Source organism: Rhagoletis zephyria, unplaced genomic scaffold (genome assembly GCF_001687245.7).
Source record: "Rhagoletis zephyria isolate East Lansing unplaced genomic scaffold, Rhagoletis_zephyria_1.1 Rzeph_scaffold_01241, whole genome shotgun sequence".
NCBI lineage: Eukaryota > Metazoa > Arthropoda > Insecta > Diptera > Tephritidae > Rhagoletis > Rhagoletis zephyria.
Window position 1 is genome coordinate 29,115 of NW_016158325.1, and position 22,304 is coordinate 51,418.

Sequence of the window (22,304 nt, forward strand, 5' to 3'; positions counted from 1 at the left end):
ACTCCATATCATTGAATTCCTCATTAGAACATGTAGTCCCTCTATTTTAGCGTATCAACAGTTCATATGGCTTCATACCATGTAAATGCGCCATTACGCAGCGCCTGAGCTCAAGCCCAGTTTCCCACCAACATCAAAATATAAATAACAAAAAAGTTTTTTCTAATAGCGGTTGCCCCTCTGTTGGTAATAGTAAACCTCCGAGTATATTGTCATGGAAACGACTTCTCATAAAAATACAATTGCCGTTCGGAGTCGGCGTAAAACTGTCCTTTACTTTGTGTGACAAAATTACGCACGCCACATATCGTGGGAGAAGCTAGGCCAAACACTAACATATTGGCCCGTAGTCATAGTCAAAATAAAGTCGACTTTAAAGTTAGTTGCAGCTTTTTTGACAGATATCCCATTGAAAATTATGTCAAAAAGCTGCAACTAACTTTAAAGTCGACTTTATTTTGACTATGACTACGGGCCATTGTGTAAGCGCCAATATGTATATCGTCGTTTAAAGTACAAAAGCGCGTATCGTGGTTCTGCAAAACCTCGTAACTGACATTTGTGCCAAAAAAGATATTTGGTCACCGCAAGCTCCTGGCATCAAGCCCTCATAAACGAAAGACACAAGATCACGTAAGAACAAGAGAGTGAAAAAAGTCGATTTTTTTAGCGGGTTCTACGCCATCTTGTTTCACTGGAAAACGAGCGAAAAGTAAACAAAGCAAAGAAAACAACGAAAACCAAAATTAGCCAAAATTATTGTCAGCCACTTTAAACGCACAATTTAGGTAAAATGATGCAACAAAATGCTTTAAAATGTGTTGTCATGTTGAATTAACTCTTCTTTACTTGAATAAAAGTGTAAAATAGTGGTGCTTGTGATGTAAACAAACGCCCAGCTGACGAACCCGCTTTCGCAAACTTTTTTCTCAAAACCAGTTACAAATACAAAGTCGCGTTCTTACGTGATCTTGTATTTTTGGTTCATGTCAAGCCCTTAGCCATTTACAAAGAACGTAAAATACGTTTTGTGATTGGATGAAAAGAGAAAGCACGCTCCTGATGTTCACCCTCGCTACAATTATAACGTGTTGTCTCCTCTTATAGATTTACGCTCTTTGCCATTTATAATAAAATATCGATACTTAGACATAAGGAGAAGAGATAATTAAGTTTAAAAGAGAGAACCGTTTTTAATTAGGACATGTTTTACACTCTCCTATAAAATTTAGGCAACCTCACATACGAGGTTTTGAATTTTTTTGATGCGCGGTTTTGTACTTTAAACGACGATATGTAGAAGTATTGCATACATATTTTGGTGCCTTCTCAAATATAAAATCCATTGAGAAACGAAAGAAAACGGCATCCCTATGATTTCAACTTATGCCAAATGTTTCGTAAACAAGCAATTCTGAACAAAAAACTGTTTTTCCACAAAGATGTTTAAATGGAAGCATTACAAATAAGGAAAAATTGCAATCCACAAGGCTTTATTGGCAGTAGGTCCTTTTTAAAGCACATTTAACAAAAAAATAAGCTATTAGTTTCGAAGTTAGCACAAAATGAAATTTTTTTGTTTGTTGTTTACAAAAAAATACTTGCCAAGTATATAAGTCAAAATTGTTACATATATATCGCTTTCATTCATTTCTTCATAGAGTTGGTGCTTCTTTTATAGGAAAATTCATACGGCTTATGAACAGATTCATACCATGTAAATGCACCATAATTTGTTCAAAAGGCAATAGGCCGCAAGGTGCGTCGTTTGCGGCAAAGCATTCAACGCGTGCACGTTAAACAGCCAGTTTTAGCGTGTATATTGTACTTAATGTGAGGACAAAATTGAATTGAATTTTTTATAAAAATTTGATATCAATATATTTGCTTAAGTATTTAATTGAGCCAATTATAGTTAGGAGTATCCAAAAATTTCTAATTAATAAAATAAAAATTAGCAAATTGTGCTGGCAATACCACAAAATTACTCGCCATTTTGTTTTGCGTTTTTCACCACTTGGGTGCATAAAAAATTTTAAGAAGGCGAGACAAGTTTGCTGCAAATTTCAAATTGGATTGAAAATTGCTCATAATATTGAAGAGAGTGAAATAAAAAGTTTTATGATTAAAAGAGTTATGTTTTAAGACATGATTTGTGATTGATCTTAAAGGCAAGGTAGGCTTATTTGCTAGACGGCCTAATTAACAGCAGAACATGGGTCGTCTTCGTATCCAGTGTGGTAGAAAAGGCGTTGATTTATTTTTTCAACTATTGTCGACGGACTACAACCAATATCTTTAAATTGAGTACGACCATGGTTTTTGTTAAAGAATGTATTTTTTAATGAAAAGGAAGGGACACTTTTTTAGAAGTTGTGTATAAATGGTAAATGAATATGTATGTGTTACATAAAATTTAATTGAAGTTCTTTGAGCGATAAGAAATCACAAGTAAGGTATGCGATGAGTGACGAATGTGTGTATGTAAATGTAGGGCTGGTATAAAGTAGTAAGATGAGGATATACTATTGTGTTAGGGTATATTATATCAATTGAGATAGAATAATTGTAGAAGTGTTTTATTTTTAATAATAAATTTCTTGGCTTATCTATTGCCATTTAGCTGCTAGTCTCAAAGTCGAAAAAACCTTGGTCTTGGATAATAGGCTGCGTGTAATCTCTTGCCTGTTTTTGTACAATGGGTGTTTCTTTAAAAGTCATGAATGGTTTTTTTCTAATAGGTATTTGAAGGCCACAGTTGTTTATATAGAATCGCTAAGTTTCATAATTTTTTGCGTAAGAAAAATTCAATGCAACGTCAATAAGAAAAAAAAAAAAAATATGTCGCCCCCTAAAGAAAACAAGAAGAAGAACAGGAAACAGCGATAAATGTTCAAAGCAAATACATTAGTCTTTTTTACTGAAATTTATAGAATAGCACAGTCGTAGAACATTAACAAAAAAATTAGCATATATAATCAAAATTATGGTAGTTTATATACATATTTACATCAATTTACTTGAAGGATCCTGACGGTGCAGTGAAGCTATCAATACCAATAGAGTCAGCTTACGTCAGCACCTTCACGGGAGAAAATAACATGAATAACGATGCCACCTGCACGCCCTGGAAGTCTTAAAGATCCGGAAATAGCCGATCTTTTTAACAAACATGACCCTGAAAAAATATTTGAAGATCTGCGTGAGATTGGTCATGGATCATTTGGCGCTGTTTATTATGCGCGATGCAATCTTACCAAAGAAATCGTGGCCATCAAAAAGATGTCCTATTTGGGCAAACAGAGCCTTGAAAAATGGCAGGATATTCTTAAAGAAATCAGGTGAAGTGTTTCACTATGAGAGCAATCAGTTGATTGACTTACATATAATTTTAGATTTCTACGTCAATTGAATCATTCCAACACCATCGAGTATAAGGGCTGCTATTTACGTGAATCCACAGCGTGGCTAGTGATGGAATATTGTGTCGGTTCGGCTTCTGATATTATCGAAGTGCATAAGAAGCCGTTACATGAGAACGAAATAGCTGCGATTTGTGATGGCGTTTTGAACGGTCTAAGTTACTTACATAGCTTAGGGCGCATACATAGGGATATAAAGGCAGGGAATATCCTTCTCACGGATAATGGTATTGTCAAATTGGCTGATTTTGGCAGTGCTGCCATTAAGTGTCCAGCTAACAGTTTTGTCGGCACGCCGTACTGGATGGCGCCAGAGGTAATTCTGGCTATGGATGAAGGCCAGTATGACGGTAAGGTAGATGTGTGGTCATTGGGTATAACTTGCATTGAACTCGCTGAAAGAAAACCTCCATATTTTAATATGAATGCAATGTCTGCGCTTTATCACATTGCACAAAACGATTCTCCAACATTATCGGTAAGCCAGATTATTTTTCATAAAAGAGATATTTACAAAGATTATTTAACTTTCAGAAAAACGAATGGTCGGACACGTTTTGCAATTTTGTTGAGTTGTGTCTTAAAAAAATGCCAGCCGAGCGTCCGTCGTCTTCGAAACTTCTTAAGCATGCATTTTTGACGCAGCCACGTTCAGATATAGTTTTGTTGGAATTGATTGCACGGACAAAAGCGGCTGTGCGGGAATTGGATAATTTGAACTACCGTAAAATGAAGAAAATCCTTATGGTAGACACCTGCGAGACTGAGAGCGCCATCGGGGATACAGACGATACACAAGACGAACATGCCGGTGGCGATAGCAGCAAGAGTAATAGCATTACTTCCGAACACTCTATACAATCAGTGGGTGTGTCTGCGGCCAGTAGTCAAGTAGTACAGCTATCCCAACCTTACACACTGGTACAAAGGTGCACAACTAATTATTTATATTTTATAGAGCTCTTCGTCAAATTCTATTCCCACCGCCCAAAATCATATAATGACTCAACAGCAGCATATTGCTGTAAACTATCAACAACAAGCGGTTGCAGCAGCGGCTGCGAGTGGTGCGGCTGCTCGAAATTCATCACGTCAGCGTAATCTGCCACCATTACCTAACATAATGCACAATATGAATAATAATGTTACACCTACGAATTCGACTTCGGTCGTCCCAGCACCTATAATGCCTGCTTCGGTTACAGTTCATTCAGGAGGGGGATCCCCTGCTGCAACAGCGAATATGGGCACTGGCATGTTATCTCAGGCTATCGGTGTTGGTGTTGGTAGTGCTGGTGGCGCTGGAGATCGTATGCCACGCTATTTGTCATCACCCGCCGCTGCTGCAGCAGTATATGCCGCATCGTCCCAGCAAGCCATCTCAAATGTCGTAAATGAGCACGGACCGAATAATTTTGCAACTATTCGCACTACCAGCATTGTAACAAAGCAACAAAAAGAACACATGCAGGTAAATAATTCACGTTAATTTATGTATATCTGTATGATAAATTTGTGGCCAAGGAACGTTTGATATTAGGGCTGGGGCTATCTGTATATTCCAATGTCGAATATCCGTTTGTAATTCGGTTAATATCCCTTAATTTGGTTATACGGATATTCTGTTCCAGCGAATTGTAAAATAAATAAATAGTTTAGTTTAATTTAGTTTATTATTAGCCAATGAATACAAAAAAATTCGTATAGGCTAAGTGGATAACCCGTACCCGAACCCGTAATAAAAACAAGTGTGAAAATAACTACTTTAAAAAAGATTTAGGGAGTTAATGAAGTTTTTTTAACTGAAAAATCATTATCAACATGCTGAGAAATTCTGTTGAACTAAATCAGGGCCCTAGTAATTGAAGCATTTCGTGCATGCAGAGCCTTAAAAATGCCAATGTGGAAAAATTCGGGACACCGAAGTGGTCTGGCAGGTATGTTAAAGGAAATCCTCTCAAGGAGTTCGGGGCAGTCTACAACACCATAAACGATATCATGACGGAAGGACAGACAAGATTGTTCTCCTACTCTGCAGGGGTTTTAGATGTATCAGTAGACATCTCGATTCATGGGTGGGAATAAGCTACGAAGCGTAAAGCGTAAAAATACCTTCTATATACGTTCGATCCTTGTAATGTGGATCCTTGTAAAGGACGTGTATTCAAGCCTAGAACGAACAAATGCCCTATTTCAATGTATAGGGATCGGTGAATTCAGAGCTATGACGCCGAACGAAAGCATAATTAATGTGACTAGTGAATGTGACAAGGTCTTTTATTTCATGCACATGTTGGAGTGGTGATAAAGAGATGTGGTAGGAAGTCTCAATTACATGACTACATTTAGCAAAGGTAACATGAAGACATTTATTTATATTCAGCGAGAGTCGATTTATGTTACACCATCTGCTGACGCTATCAAAGTCGATCTGCATCAATTGAGAGTCACGAGGGTTACTAATAGAAGCATAGATCTTAAGATCACCAGCATAGAGTAGAAATTCAAGGAAGAGAAATATGTATTAATATCGTTGGTAAACAAGACAGACCCAGGATTCTACACTGTAGGACTCCTGAGCTTGCGACAAAAGGTAGGGACCTGACATCGTCAACGGCAACAATGCAGCGGCGATTCCGTAAATAAGAAGCAATACAAGTCAGGAAAACTGACTGAAACCCAATAGAAGCTAGCTTTTTTAATAGGGTAACGTGGGAAACCCTATCGAAGGCCTTAGCGGAGTCAGTATAAACAGTGTCAACCTGAACTCCAGATTGAAAAGCAGCTATACAAACGTCTGAAAATACTGCCAAATTGGATACAGTTGAGCGACAAGGAATGAAGCCATGCTGCTCTGTACATACTCAATTCTTAACGGCAGGTAAAAGTTTTCCTTGGATAATGCATTCAATTTAGAGATGGGTCTATTATTACTGACGTTGCTTTTATTAACGCTCTTGAAGAACGGAGTGATGAAATCTAATTTCCAATCGTTTTTAAAGACACCCGAAAATAAGAATTTTTTTTAAATTTTCAATAAAGNGAAATCTAATTTCCAATAGTTTTTAAAGACACCCGAAAATAAGAATTTTTTTTAAATTTTCAATAAAGTATAGATGTCTAAAGATTGTTGAATGTTGAAAGAAACATTCTCATCTACATATGTCCGAATCATTAACGTAATTTGATTGACAAAATTACGCAAACAAATTAGCAGCAGCTGTGGGTGTATTAACCGCTTTAACGCGTAGAAATAGTGTTGAGGGAATATTAGAACATTTTTTTTTTATCCAAACATACGAATTTCTTAAAAAAATTGTAAAGGCTGAAGTAAACGTTATTATTGAGTTTTTTTTTGAACTTGCGAAGATACCTGTACTTTTCATGTCGGAGTTTCATCAGGTTTGCGTTGTGCCAGGGCACTTTATATTGCTTCTTTGTTAAGATTGGAGCAATACTTTTACAAATGCCGACATCACAGTGGTAAAACAAGCTATCCCAGTTGGTGTTCAAAAAAAGATTGTCCAATTTGGAGAAATGGCATAATTTAAAGTTGAAGGACAAATTAAAACTAGCGTCGCAAACTTTAGCATATTGATAAAATTCAAGTTTAACAACTAGGGGAACATGAAGAGTATGAGGCTTGGATATAGGAAAGTTACATTCATACACGGATAAATTTACAGTTTTACTTAGGAAACTTAAATCTAAAACCCGAGATCAGCACATTAATACGCCAACAATTGTTATTTAATTGTTACTTTTCAAAATATCCGGATATTTATATACTATCAGGATATCAACACACTATTGGCATTACTGTATAATTCGGATTTTGTTTAGGTATGCGAATATCCAGAATAAGCGGATAGTCAAAGTATCCTGAAAAAACTCCCAGACATACTTGGTATAAATTTTAAAGTTTTTTTTTTCCTAAAGTACACCATCTAGGGGAAAATTCAGTTTTATCAAATTATATTTTCACAATTCCAGTATGTAATATGTTCATAAAGTAATACATTTCTATGATTTATGAATACAAAGACTGGAACACTCTTTAGTGCATGATACTAGGATTGTTTGTACCCTAGATCATAAATTTAGGATTACGAACTTTTGTGATCGGAATCTTAAATAATTATTGCTTATATGAAGATGCATTTTGCAAATCTGAAATGGTTATCTTATTATCCTTGCTCGCTAAAATAGTGGATATTTCTCGCAAAGCAAGCATTAGTCGTCCCCTTCGAAACAGTGCGTTAGTTGAGTTTGACGAAAACAGTTAATAGACTAGTCGATTTAGGTGGGTCTTAGTAGTAGCGCTACAAAAATTTGAACCCAGCGAAGTTTAAGCGGCTATAAATGGAGTATTTTAAGTCATGTTATCATACAAATTTTTTTTTTAACTTTGATTTTTCAGATGTGTATGTACATACGTATATTTATAAGGTTTTAGCTTTTCGATGTCAATTCTTTAAAGAATTTCAAAGAAAATTTGAATATCGTGGCTCATCTACTTCATTATAACATGCATAATGTTTATATTCCAATTTAATTTTTCTATACTGGCAACTAATTCAAAATTACTCTCGATAGGAACCGTACAAATACACCCTGTGCCCATCAAAATGCGCTGAAAGAGGCAATTGTATAATCTCTTAATTAATTGAGACGAAAAACGAAGAAAAGCGATATGTATTTAAAACATCTGATGGCCGAAGTAAAACAAAAAATCTCACGCACTCCATTTGAGAAACGACACTGCCTATTATCTAAATAATTTCGTTATTTTGATATGTGATACTTAACTACTCATGACTGTCCTATTTACTGGGCTTCATTGTGGCTGCTTCTGGGTTTTCAAAATTTTTAAATCGAAGTTATAAAGGATCTAGTTGTGCTACACATTTGGATTTTGGGTGTGAAGTAATATCTTATTAATTCCTTTGACCGTTCAGGATAAGCTTCTGCCAACTTGCTAAAGAAAACATCAATTGAAGGGGTTAGAATCAAAAGGATCTAAGTAGTTCTGAAATTTTTTTGAGATAATTAAGTTTAAAGTTGATTACTTATTGTAAATTCTGGGTAAATGCATTTGAAATGATTCCTGCCTAAATGAATGCAGGTTAATTAACTAATTTAAATGAATGTTACTCTTTGTCACCACATAAACACTATTAGGGTACTCACAGTTCTATATTATCTACTGTGTTAATTTTGCCACCTGGTAACTTTAAAACATTTTACCATGTGGTAACTTTGTTTGTTGTTGGTTCCCATACTAATTAGAGATAACACTTTTGGGCAAAATTACTAGACTTTGTCTCATGTTTATGTTCTGTGTTAAACTGGCATCTATCGCTGCTTGTACATACATACATGAATTTCGCTTTGGGCGCAGCGCTGCTTGTACATAAGTTTCTCTTTGCGCCTGCCTGGAGCTGNAAAAGAGAAGAGAGAATAGAGAGAAATATGTATGTGGTTTGTTGATGCTCTCTAAACACAAACGCGTGAAAGGCAAACGGTCTAGCAATGCGTGGTATTGTTGATCAACTTAATACTTTATTTAAACATAAGGGTTGCTCACAGTTCGAGTGTGTTATCTTGTTAAAGTTGCCACCTTTTAACTTTAGAAGTAAACTGTGAGTACCCTATATATTAACCTATACAAATATGGGTATAACTTATATTTTCAAAAAATGGCAATTACAGCCGAAGGTTTCTGAACTTCATTAAATTAACTCTAACGGGCACTTAACTAATGATCGTTAAATCAGTTAATTAATAGGGGTATTCTCTGAGTCTTGCAAAGCCCTTGCACGGTGCACGGATTGCACGGTTTGCAAAGCTGTCCCATACGAAAACCGGTTTTAACCGTGCAATCCGGGCAATCTGTGCACCATGCAAGGGCTTTGCAAGACTCAGAGAATACCCCTATTGTTTAACTGATTTAACGNCAGAGTTAAAAATTATGAAATGAAAAAATTTAACTATGGCCCCAGTTGCGGCCCCTTTTTTGTGGCATCACTCACTTGTTGTTGTTGTTGTAGCGGCACTACTAAGCCCCGCCTGTTTCGGGTCAACTTTTAATCATTATCGTCAAGCTCAACTAACGGTAGGCCCAGGAAACGAGCTGTTTCGATGGGGTCGGACCAAAGGGAGAGGGGTGTTAGTTGAGTCGGATTGAGCTGGCATGTGAAGAGGTGGTTGGTGTCGTGGGGGGAGTCTCCACATGCCGGGCACTCATTTGGGATGTTTGGGTCGAGTCTGGACAGGTAGCTGTTTAGGCGGCTACAATATCCAGACCGTAACTGAGCCAGGGTAACGCGGGTCTCTCTAGGTAACTGAAGCTCCGTCTCTTCCACAGGTGGTGATTGGGCTCCGATAACGACATTCCTAGGCCGGGAGTCGAGGTAGGTGGAGACAGACTCCCTATGAATGTCGTTAATCGCTCGTCTGTACGTCATTGGGTCCAGTGGTTGGTCTGTGTAGGTCTGGACTGCGTCCTTGTACATGAATAGGTGCCCCCTGACGTGCCTGGGCGGAGGCTCCTCCTCCAGCAGTGGTCTGTTGGGGTGTTCACTTCTGTGACACCCCACAAGAAACTGCTTACAGAGCATCTTGTTGTGTTCCCTTACGGGGAGCACTTGGGCCTCACTGTGTAGGTGATGCTCAGGCGTCATCAGAAGGCACCCAGTCGCTGTCCGGAGTGCGGCGTTCTGACAAGTCTGTAGCTTCATCCACTGCGTCCAACTAGTCCCCGGCGACCAAACTGGCGCAGCATAATTTAGAACCGGCCGGCCAATTGCCTTGTATGTTGCCAGCAACGTTTCTTTGTCTTTGCCCCAAGTGCTGCCGGCGAGCGACTTGAGGACCTTGTTGCGGCTCTGTACTTTGTTGACAACTGCGGTTGTGTGCGCGGAGAAAGAGAGCAGGCTATCAAAGGTAACCCCTAAAATTTTCGGGTTGTTCACCGTCGGTATGGGTGTGCCGTCGACGTGAATGCCTAATTCAAGCCTGACCTCCTTCGTCCAGGTGGTGAAGAGGGTCGCCGTTGATTTCGTTGGGGAGAGGGTTAGGCTCCTTGCAGTGAAGAAGCGAGAAAGGCTGGAGAGATAGCCGTTTACTTTTGAGCAGAGGTCATCAATTCCATTCCCAGACGCCAAAATCGAACAGTCATCAGCGTACGAGATCAGGGAAACTCCTTCAGGTGGCTGGGGGAGTTTCGAGATATAGAAGTTAAAAAGTAAGGGGGAGAGAACACCACCTTGTGGAACCCCTTGTTTTATTCTTCTTGGTTTCGAGGTTTGATCTCTGAAGATTACTGATGATTGCCGACCACTCATATAATTCGCCGACCATCGCTTCAGTCCCTGTGGGAGAGAGGAGGCCTCAATGTCTTCTAGCAGCGTGGAATGGCAGACGGTGTCAAACGCCTTTGACAAGTCCAGCGCTACTAGGACAGTTCTCTCACAGGGGCGGTTTCGATTTAGGCCGCGGGTTATCTGGGTGTTTATGGCGTTAAGTGCTGTTGTTGTGCTGTGCACTTTACGGAAGCCATGCTGATGTTTCGCTGGGGTTAGGTGGCAGGTGAAGTATGGGAGCAGCAGGGCCTCAAGTGTCTTCGCGACCGGGGAAAGGAGCGTTATCGGGCGATAAGAGTCTCCTCTGTTGGCGGGCTTCCCCGGTTTCAGCAGTGGGACCACTCTCCCTGATTTCCACACATCAGGAATGATGAGAGTGGTCATAGACAAATTGAGGACCTCCGTGAGGTATGCTACCCCCACAGGCCCCAAATGTTTCAACATCAGCATACAGATTCCGTCGGGTCCAATGGCTTTGGAGGCTTTCGCCTTCCCGATGGCCCCCTTTACTTCACCGCTGGTGAAAACAAGTGGTGCATCGTTTTTGGGCAGTTTGTGCAGCCTCCTGGTCACTCGACGTTTGGCCTTGTCTACCGAAGGATGCAGTGTGAATTGCCGACTGAAATAGTTCGCGCATTTCTTCGGGTCCGATGAGGCGTGACCTTCGAATGAAATTTCCACTCTGTCATCACGCTTCGTCGGGTTGGACAAGGACCTCACGGTTGACCAGAGCTTACTCACACCAGAGGTGAAGTTACAGGCCTTCAAGTGCTCTTCCCACTTTGTCCGCTTGTGTTGATTTACCAGTTGCCGAATCTCCAAATTAAGTTCCCTCAAGCGAGGGTCCCCGGGGTCGACCTGGCGTAGGTGGTCACGCTCATTTGCTAGTACAGCTGCTTCAGCCGGGAAATTTGGGCGGACTTCCGCGATGCGTCCGGACGGTATGAAGCGAGCTGCTGCGGCTGTGACTACCTTGCGGAACTGGCGTTCGCCAGCATGTACGTCTGTGGGTGTGGGGAGGGCGGCGAAGCTGCTCTCGGTAACTTCCGCGAAGCCGTTCCAATCAGCTTTGTTGAAGTTGGTGTAGGTTCGGTGATCCGCGGGAGCAAAGTCGGTGGGCTTATTGATCGAGATGATTATGGGCAGATGGTCTGATGCTAACGTTAGCATAGGTCGCCATGATATGCTATTTATCAGACCAGCGCTAGCAATTGTTAGGTCTGGCGAGCTGCTGCAGCTGCCCACAATCCTGGTGGGGGCGTCGTCGTTCATGGTGCAGAATGTCGAATCGTCTATCTGCTCAGCCAAACTGTTTCCCCTCCGATCATTGGCCAGGCTTGAGTGCCAAAGATCGTGGTGCGCATTGAAGTCACCTACTACCAATCGGTTTTCGCCTCTGAGTAGCGCACCTATGTCAGGGAGATATCCAGCCGGGCAGCAGGTGACAGGGGGTATGTACACGTTAAATATTTCGAGCTCGACATCGCCTGACCGGACAGCTATGCCCTGACATTCTAGGGTAGTGTCCCTTGGGTCGATGTCTTCTTCGATTAGCCGATACTGCACTGTGTGGTGTAGAATGAACGCTAATCCTCCACCATTATCTCGCTCGCGATCTTTACGGAGCACATTGTAGGCGGCGCAACCCAACAGAGTTGAGTTGCTGTGCAACTTCGTTTCTTGGACCGCAGCTATCAATATGCCGTGCCGACCCATGAAGACTGCTATCTCCTCAATCTTGCTCTGGAGTCCGTTGCAGTTGAGTTGGAGTACGTTCATGTGCCTTGGGAGGCTGGTCGCGATACGGGGGGTGAGGGAAGTGTGGGGCCTACCTTGGGCCTGTTGCGCCTGACGCAGTTGCTGTTGCAGCCTGATGGTAGGTGGCTGCGATATGGGCGTTGTTGTCTGCGCCGGCGGTGCACTACAGCAAGGGGCGCTGTAGTTTGTAGTCCACTCGCGAGTGGTGCGTAGACCAGAACATAGCCGGAAGTGGCACCAGCCAAGGCATGTGTTGCATTTGACTGATGTCACATTCCGGTATATTCTGTTCTGGCACACGGAGCAGATGGTGTGGGCAACCAGTAGCTGCTGGTTGGCTCGCGCTCGCGAGTGGGACCGGTCGGTAGGTTGTGTGGGTGGGGTGTGTTGGGAGGTTTGCTGTTGCTCAGGGGAGCTTCTAGGGGCCGTGCAGGCTCTTCGAGTGCTGGGTCGCACCCGTGCATTACGCGAGTGGGTAGCCGTGGAGGCTGATTGTGCCATTTGGCTTGAGCAACAGGGAGCCACAAAGTTTGTGGTCCACTCCCGGTGAGACCTAACGCCAGAGCAGGTTCTCAGGTCCACCCGTTGCAGGAGTTGCACCTAACCGAAGTGGAGTTCGGGTGGAGTCGATTCTGGCAAACACAGCAGAGGTAAATTTCAGGTCCGGGGTTGGGCTCTACGCCCGTCCGGAGAAGAAGGATGCGAAGCAATCCGGCTGCATGGTATTGCTCCATGGACGAATAATGATTGGTGGGTATCGCCGATCTAGACGGGGTTAGATCGCCGAAACAACAGCCTTTGGTCGGGTAAAACCCGAGTCATTCCGGTACGTAGAACCGGCTGTCGTGGGAATGTGGCATCACTCACTCTTTTCGTTCAGTTTGAAATCAATAAAATAAAATAAGTATTTATATCATTTGGGCCGCACTGCCTCAACAATCACAACGGCTGAGTGAACAGAGCACTGACGTGCAATTCGAGAGATCCGAGTTCGATCCTCGGCAACGGTTTTTTTTTCCTTTTTTTTAAATAATTTCTTTTCATGTTTACGTTTTATTGCTTAAAAAATAAATATTTTTGTATTTAATTTAATTTTTAGAAACTACTAAAAGACAAACAAAACCAAACAGGTTTCGCAGTCACATTCAGAAAGAAGCTGCGTGGAGTACCTGTCTGTCGAAATGTCTAGCCCCTCGTCCAAAATCCTATTGTCTTGTGTGTATAATCCCTATAAGTATTTCGGCCTATGTGACTTTTTTAATTTTCTGTCCACTGTTTCTGTAGATTATGACCATATAATTCTTTGTGGTGATTTTAATATGAACCTGTTACGTCCTATTGTTATGTTATGTTTAATAGATGACATCTCCTGTGTTGGGTTGTCTATGGTTAATTTGTCGGTGCCCACAAGATATGGTAGCAATTGCTGTCCCAGCTTATTAGATTACTTTGCTGTATCTGATCCTTCTATTGTTTTGAAATTTGACCAAATATCTTTTATATCTGATCATGACTTGATATTTTGTTCTTTTGACGTTAAGCTTGATCACCATGACAACAATACCTATGTATTTAACATCTTTGACTACCGTTCCTTAGATGTCAACAACCTTTTCAGTAGCCTCTTGCAGATCAATTGGTCCGATTGCTGGGGTCTCAGCACGGTCAATGAGAAGCTCCGTTTCCTGAACGAAAATATATTAAATTCGCTCCTCACTCATGTCCCTACCCGAACCTGTGACAGGTCTTCTTCCTGCCGTTGGTTTAATGGTGTGGTCCTATCAGTGATTAAAAAACGCAATAAATATTATAACATATGGAAAAGGAACCCGACAGATGAGAACTGGAGTGCTTTCAAAACAATAAGGAATGAAGCTACCTCGGTTATAAGACGTGAAAAGAAAAAATTCTTTATGAATAAGCTGGATCCCTCACTGCCTAATAATGTATTGTGGCGAAATCTGAGAACACTCCGCGTCCATCCGAAATCAGAATGCTCGTTGAGTCCTGAAACGCTTAGCGTTGCCTTTGCTTCTCCGCCTTCATCTTGTCCCCTTAAGACCAATTCTGTAGCCTCCTGTCCGGTCTCTTTTGCTGGCGAAAAGTTTGAGTTCATTGCTGTGAGCGAGATTGATGTGGTGAAATCTGTTTTTAAGATCAGGTCCAACGCAATCGGGGAGGACGGCATTCCGATTAGATTTGTGAAGGTAATCTTACCGATTATTTTGCCAACCTTGACACACATAATAAACCATAGTCTCACCACGTCCTGTTTTCCCGATGCCTGGAAGATTGCTACTGTGCTTCCTGTAGCCAAAAATAAATCCGCATCCAGCCCTAGTGATTTCCGACCCATCAGCATACTACCAGCCTTGTCTAAAGTTTTCGAATCTTTGTTATCTGAACAAATCTCTTCCCACATCGGTAAATTCAACCTTATATCCCCATTTCAATCCGGATTCAGACCCCATCACAGCTGCTCTACTGCAATGGTAAAGATACTTGATGACATTAGAATACTGTTCGACAAGAACCACTTAACACTACTATGCTTGCTGGACTTCTCTAAAGCCTTTGATTCAGTTAGCCATGAACTACTGTGCTTTAAATTAAAAAACTACTTTGGGTTTAGAGAGTCAGCAGTAAAACTGATGCGTAGCTATCTGAAAGAGAGGTCTCAGCGTGTCAAGGTTGGATCTCAAATATCTGAACAAAGGCCTTTGTTCACGGGTGTCCCACAAGGGTCAATCTTAGGACCACTACTATTTAGTTTGTTCGTTAATGATATATTTCGGACTTCTATGCACGCCAACATGCATGCCTATGCGGACGATGTCCAGCTCTACATGTCAGGTCCTCTGGAGGACTCAGCTAATTTGTGCGCAAGCTTCAACAGGGAACTGATGTCTATAAGGTCCTGGGCACAGTTAAATGGTCTTTGTCTTAATTGTGACAAGTGTTTTGTTTTACCTATTTGTAAGAAACGTCTTAACCTAGCAACTATTCCATCGTTACACATTGGTGGCAAACCAATTAAATTTGTGTCAAAAGTAACTAACCTTGGGTTTATTATCAACACTGGCCTTACCTGCATTGACCATGTGAATTCAACTGTAGGCAAAGTCTATAATACTTTAAGAAATTTACGAATGTCTGCTCCATTTACACCGATAGAAATCAGACGTAAACTCGCAATCCAACTTATAATGCCAATTATCTGTTATTCTGAGGTAGTCTACAGCAGGTTAGATTCCCAATCAGCTCACAAAATAGATGTAGTATTTAACCAGATCACGCGCTATGTGTTTGGGCTAGCAAGATATGAACATATTTCCGCTTGGAGAACGCGCCTACTTGGCTGCGAAATTTCTGAATATCTTAAAGCTAGAAATTGTGTATTCCTTTTTCGTCTCATGACAGATAAGGCACCCAAATATCTATATGAAAAATTAATGTTCCCCAAATCCACTCGAGTAAAGGACTTGACTGTTCCTACCTACAATTATCTCAGCTCTGCACGGCTATTCTTTGTCAATGCTATCCGCATCTGGAACTCTATTCCATCCCATATTCGCAGTAGTTTAAACAAAAGCAACTCTAAAAATGTTCTGTATGAGTATTTCCGTTAGCTTCACTTCAGTCCCTGTGATGTGCTCTCTATGTACTTGTTTAATTAAGTCTTATTTTCAGTATATGTCCTGGAATTGTAGAACTCACTTAAAAATACTACTCTGTTAATTATATTATGTTACTTTTATTTAGTCTTAAGTAATTTTTGCTGCTTTAGTTATATGTATGTACTGTTATGAATTTTTTGTTGCGCTATAAAAGATCATTCTTTTGATCTTATTATGCTAATGATTTTATTAATAAATGAAATGAAAACTCAAAAAAAAAAAAAAAAAAAACACTAACTGGCCAATTCTGGCATCTGTCTTTCAACCCTCTACAGTCTTTCGAAAGACAAGTCTATATTCCGGCAACTATCTTTAAAGCTTTTTTCTGTATTTCGAATGACTAATTAAAAGATTTGCAAACGAGGAGGAAAGCGTTATTCTATTTGTCGTTTAGTAATAGGATTTCTAAAAACTAAACGAAATCAAAAAATATTTTTTAAACAACAAAAACTAAAAATTTGAGAAAACTAAGTAAAATAAGAAAAAAGATTAATCAATAAAGTTTCTAAACATTAAATAAAATAAAAAATATTTATTTTTAAGCAATAAAACGTAAAAATGAAAAGAAAAAATTTAATAAAAAGAAAAAAAAATCCGTTGCCGAGGATCGAACTCGGATCTCTCGAATGGCACAAAAGTGCTCTGTTCACTGGGCCATTGCCACTCTCACAGCAACGTTATCGAAATTGAAATTTATTGGAAACAAACAAAAAATTTCACAATCATTCGTTAAAAAGTTAAGTAAAGGTTTTTATTTACTTTACTTTAATCTTCATTAAATGCCGTTAACGAATCATTAACTGACTCTGAGAGGTAATCCTTTCAAATCTTTACTGAGGAACACCGTAAGTAATCATTAAATGACTCTGAGTGCGGCTGTTAGATCCTTATGATACTAACCCCTTCAATTGTAATTATTTCTAGTGTCATAAAACTCATTTAGTAGGTTTATTGCCATCCAAACTTAATTTTTCAATGTGCTTTTTATTTATTATATTTTGTTATATGTATGTATGTGGGTTTTTACGTTATCCGAAAACAAATTATTCTTTTTCATTCAAAAAATCCTAACTGTGTTTTTGGCTCTCAGAAAGATCCCCAAGCCATTGTTCAAATAAAATCTTAAAACGATCGATGTATCGACCCCTGATTGCGATTTTATCGTGAGCGAAAAAAAGGTAAAATTTACAGGAGAGGTTTTTTTAATTCTCCCTTAAACAGTGTAAAAATTTATACGGATTTAAATTGACAACAACATTATTGAATTCTAGCTTTCTAATAGGACTATTCATTATTTGCATACCCTATTCAGTGATCGCACTTTACCACATTGTGGTAGATCTGCCACTTTTTTGAGCATCTACCACATCTACCACAGGAGGTCTGATATCTACCACATATTCGCGTTTTTGAGTACCTAGTTTTATTTTTGCTCGACATAATTTTCTTAACACTAAACACTATATGGTAACAAGACTGATATGTAATACAAGATTCCGCATTCCCGGCGGCGATGAAATATCGCAAGTAAAAGTAAACAAAGCCGAATGGGAGGATAAAATAAACTGTAAAATAGTAAGTTTTCTCAATAATAAGTTTTTCGACAGGAGACGTGGTTACGTTAAATTTTAAAATATATGATTTATAAAAAAAATGAAGCGAAAATATAGCGAAAATTAAAAAAANAATAAGTTTTTCGACAGGAGACGTGGCTACGTTAAATTTTAAAATATATGATTTATAAAAAAAATGAAGCGAAAATATAGCGAAAATTAAAAAAAACTGCGATTTTTGTGAAAGTATTAGCTAATATCAGTGCAGCTAAAGTTTCTGAGGCGTTGTTTACATTTACTTGAGAATTGTCAAAATCGGCAAATCACAAGTAGCGGTTTCTGTAACGTGCCACATTTATTCGCTACATCGTGATGTGATAGAATGAAACGCTGACAGCCCTCCGCAATGTTTCAAAAAAATGTATGTTCGAAAAATACTTTTATATGGAAGGAACCATGATAAAAACATTAGAAGGTAAAACCATTCTCTCAATTCGTCGGCCATGATTTTTTTCTGACGTTTGCAAACATTTTAAAATCATATAAAATTGAAAATAAACAAATGAAATTGTTCACAATTGTTGTTGTTTGAGATTAAAAATGAGAATGTGTGTGTGAGCTTGAGTTCGAATTTTAAAATTATTACCTTGTAATGTTTTTATCATGGAAGGAACCGCTTTACACCGTCAAGGAAAAAATTGCCAAAGCTCAATGTAATTTTTAACAGCTTCAATCTATCACTTCGTTATACTAAAATTAATTTTTTTTAGAGTCTAATTAAAAAGTTTGCAATGTAGGTGAAACCTTACAGAATTTCTCTAATTTTTGTACAAAGTTTGACCCAAAACCTGAGATCTACCACATTTTTTTTTAAATCTACCACATTTTTTTCCAGATTCTACCACACAGAATTTTTTTAAGTCCGATCACTGACCCTATTGTCTACAGGCAAAATGGTGCTTACGATATTTTTCCTGAACAGTCTGAGAGCTAAGTTATCAAAGAATTGCCGCTTGCGATAGTTTTAAGCATGATAAAAACATAACAAGGTAAAACCATTGAGAGGCAGTCTGACGTTTGCCAACAATATAATTTTAAAATCAAAACTCAAACTCACACATACATTGTCATTTTCAATCTCAAACAACAACAATTGTGAACAATTTAATTTTTTTATTTTCAATTTTATATGATTTTAAAATGTTGGCAAACGTCAGAACAAAATCATGGCCGACGAATTGAGAGAATGAATTTACCTTGTAATGTTTTTATCATGGTTTTAAGGATTGGTTGAAAAAAAATTAATTTTAACCCAATTAAATATAAACACTGCCAATCAGCAGAATAAGCTCAACATATTTTCAACTTTAACTGTTCATCTACTAGATTGCCCACAAGTTTTCTTCGTGGATACAGTGTTAAAGCTCAAGCAATTCTCTAAAAAACATCTAAACCGATACTATTTGCAATACAATAAAGTTACACACAGTGTCGCTTACGATAAAATTATAGGATCTCAAAAGTGTAAACAAAGCAAACGATAAAATTCATTTTGCTTTATTTCCGTAACGGTGAATATTCAAAGTCAGTGATTTTGTAAGACGTTGTAACTCGTATTTGTAACCTATTTGCAGGAAAAAAATTCTTTTCGATAATTGGTCGCTTACGATAAAATCGCAATTAGGGGTCGATATGTAGGTTCATTATTTTTTTTTTTACCGAAGATGTTGGCTTCGGACAAGTTTAAGAATAGTCTGTTCTGATGATAAGTATTATTATGTATTTGTTTTTGTGCGACTTAAATGGACTATGTACGGAATGTACAGTATTGTTCATATCATTCGCAACAAAACCCAAATTAAAATTTCTGCCACTGATGTTTATTTATTTTTAATAATTTTATTTAAAATATAGTTCAAGCATTATAAATAAAATTTAAAACTTTGTACAAAATTCATTCAAATTACACAAATTTCAAACAATCATAATCAAAATTTTCAAAATTTTAATCCGAATTTTTAGAAAATTTTCGTTTATGCAGTTTTATAGCCCACAAGATTTTAAATTGATAAAGTGAAAATTTCAGTTGACTAAATAGCGGGGCAGACGTGTCAATATTTCCAACTTTTCCACGCAATTGGCTGTCAAATGTAGACATTTTATTCCCGCGTATAACAGCTGGAAAAACTTTTTTTGTCACTTTTCGGAAATCAGTTTCAGAAATAAAAGATGCAAGCTATGACTGCGAATGAAAGAGCAAAAATCGATTTAGAAAATATATTTAAGCTTGCTTACCAGTAGATAATTTCAGGAGCTAAAAGCCCTTCCAAACGGCCTTCTTAAGAGTCAAGAGGCCTTCCACTCTGCATTCCTTTCTCTTTTCTTTTTTGTATGGAGTGGCACAAATTGAAGCCCTTCTGCTTTCGCTACCCATAAAATGTCTTCTAGAAGGGCTTTGTAGGGCGTATTTCAGAAGGTCTTTTGGAAGAGTTCTTATAAAGCTGCTTCGTTAATTCATAAAAATCATACTTCCTTAATGTATTTATTTAAGGTTTATATCAAATACGTTTTATGGTGCATTTACACGATATGAAGCCATATAAACTGTTGATACGCTAAAATAGAGGGACTACATGTTCCAATGAGGAATTCAATGATTTCGAGTGGGATGCATATAATACATTTTTTCATATGAAAACGATGGGGAGATACTGTAGACATACTGTTGTGATACTGTTAAGCATACGAAATTATAGCAAGTTGGATTTTCATACATCTTCTCATGAGAAGTTTAACAGATGCAGAGATACCAAGGAGGTTTTTTTTCATTTTGATGCGTTTTTAATATAAAAACCCACCGAAAAGGAGGAAAGCGGCAACACCGCAATTCACATACATGTCAAAAGTAGGAATTTTCAAAATTAAAAACAATAAACAAACAAATTCAAAGCAAATAAATTGTTTGTACCAGAACTTTTTAAATAGAAGCAACTTACGTACGGTGGACAATAAAAATACAAATCACTATGAGAACCAACCTAAAAACAAGACATTACACACCGTTTTAATGAGCTTTATGTCACATTTAAGTAAAAATAAGCCTGTATTTCCCAAGCTGGTAAAGAAATGAAAATGTTTATTTTTTGTTGTTCACAAAAAGACTTGCCAAATATATAAGTCAAAATTATAGAAGGCATGTATACTTCTCCCTTTCATTTTTTCATACAGTTGATGCTTCTTTCTGGCTTTTACAAAATGCAGGGGTATCGCACTTATTTCGGTACAATATGATCGTAATGTATTTTCAATTCCAAATAAAAGAAAAACATCTCACGAAAATTTTTGCGATTGTAGAACAATAAGTGTATATTTGCAAACTGATGCAAAGAATGGAGTGTCGTATCTTAAAATTTTAACGAAACAAACATTTTATGGTCTTATGTTTCCTTCAAACCGCATTGCTATTTTTTCTAACTCTTCCTTTTGTTTAGCGCTGTAACCGCTTAGTTATATTTTTTTATTTATACATGTGAGTTATTTTCAATGAGCATTTTTTCATTTGCTCGTGAATTTTGAGTACATTTTCTTATAGTACCTCTCATTCTTTTTTATATTACATATATACACTCCGATGTTCGCGGTCGCCCCTTGGTTGGTAATAGTAAACCTCCGAGTGCATTCTGTCATGAAAACAGCTTCTCATAAAAATACAACTGCCGATCTGAGTCGGCGTAAAACTGCCCTTCCCTTCTGTGTGACAAAATCAAGGCGCGCGCCCCATATCCGAGGAGAAGCTAGGCTAAACACTAATATATTGTGTAAGCGTCAATGTGTATATCGTCGTTTAAAGTACAAAAGCGTGGTTCTGCAAAACCTCGTAACTGACATTTGTGCCAAAAAAATATTTGCTCACCGGAAGCTCCTATCATCAAGCCCTTAATCATTTATACTAAAATATCGATACTTAGACATAAGAAGAAGAGCTAGTTAAGTTTAAAAGAGAGAACCGTTTTGAATAATGACAAGTTTTACTCCCACCTATAAAAATTAGGCAACCTCATATACGAGGTTTTGCATTTTCTTGATACGCGGTATTGTACTTTAAACGACGATATGTAGAAGTATTGCATACATATTTTGGTGCCTTTTCAAGTATAAAATCCATTGAGAAACGAAAGAAACCTTATGATTTTGATTTATGCCAAACGTTTTTAATATGAAAGACGAAAAACGTAAACAAGCCATTTCTGAACAAAAAACTGTTTATCCACAAAGATGTTTGAATGGAAGCATTACACATTTGAAAAAATAGCAATCCACAAGGCTTTATTGGCAGTAGGTCCTTTTTAAAGCACATTAAAAAAAATCTCGTTTCGAAGTTAGCACAAAATGAAATTTTTTTGTTTGTTGTTTACAAAAAAATACTTGCCAAGTATATAAGTCAAAATTGTTAAATATATATCGCTTTCATTCATTTCTTCATAGAGTTGGTGCTTCTTTTATAGGAAAATTCATACGGCTTATGACCAG

At 38.3% G+C, this 22,304-nt stretch overlaps 1 protein-coding gene across 8 annotated transcripts in view; it reads left to right on the plus strand.

Annotated features, from left to right (window-relative positions):
• The first annotated feature begins 1,986 nt into the window (after window positions 1-1,986).
• The window catches only part of Tao (Serine/threonine-protein kinase Tao), a 105,693-nt gene continuing 85,375 nt past the window's right edge, over window positions 1,987-22,304 (plus strand). For 4 of the 8 annotated variants that reach the window (XM_017616640.1, XM_017616646.1, XM_017616648.1 and 1 more), the window contains exons 1-5: window positions 1,988-2,176; window positions 3,027-3,341; window positions 3,396-3,900; window positions 3,957-4,316; window positions 4,381-4,893. In XM_017616640.1, coding sequence (XP_017472129.1) covers window positions 3,112-3,341; window positions 3,396-3,900; window positions 3,957-4,316; window positions 4,381-4,893 — 1,608 coding nt within the window. In that variant the 5' untranslated portion in view covers window positions 1,988-2,176; window positions 3,027-3,111. The other 4 variants (XM_017616644.1, XM_017616643.1, XM_017616641.1 and 1 more) reach the window with 4 other exon arrangements.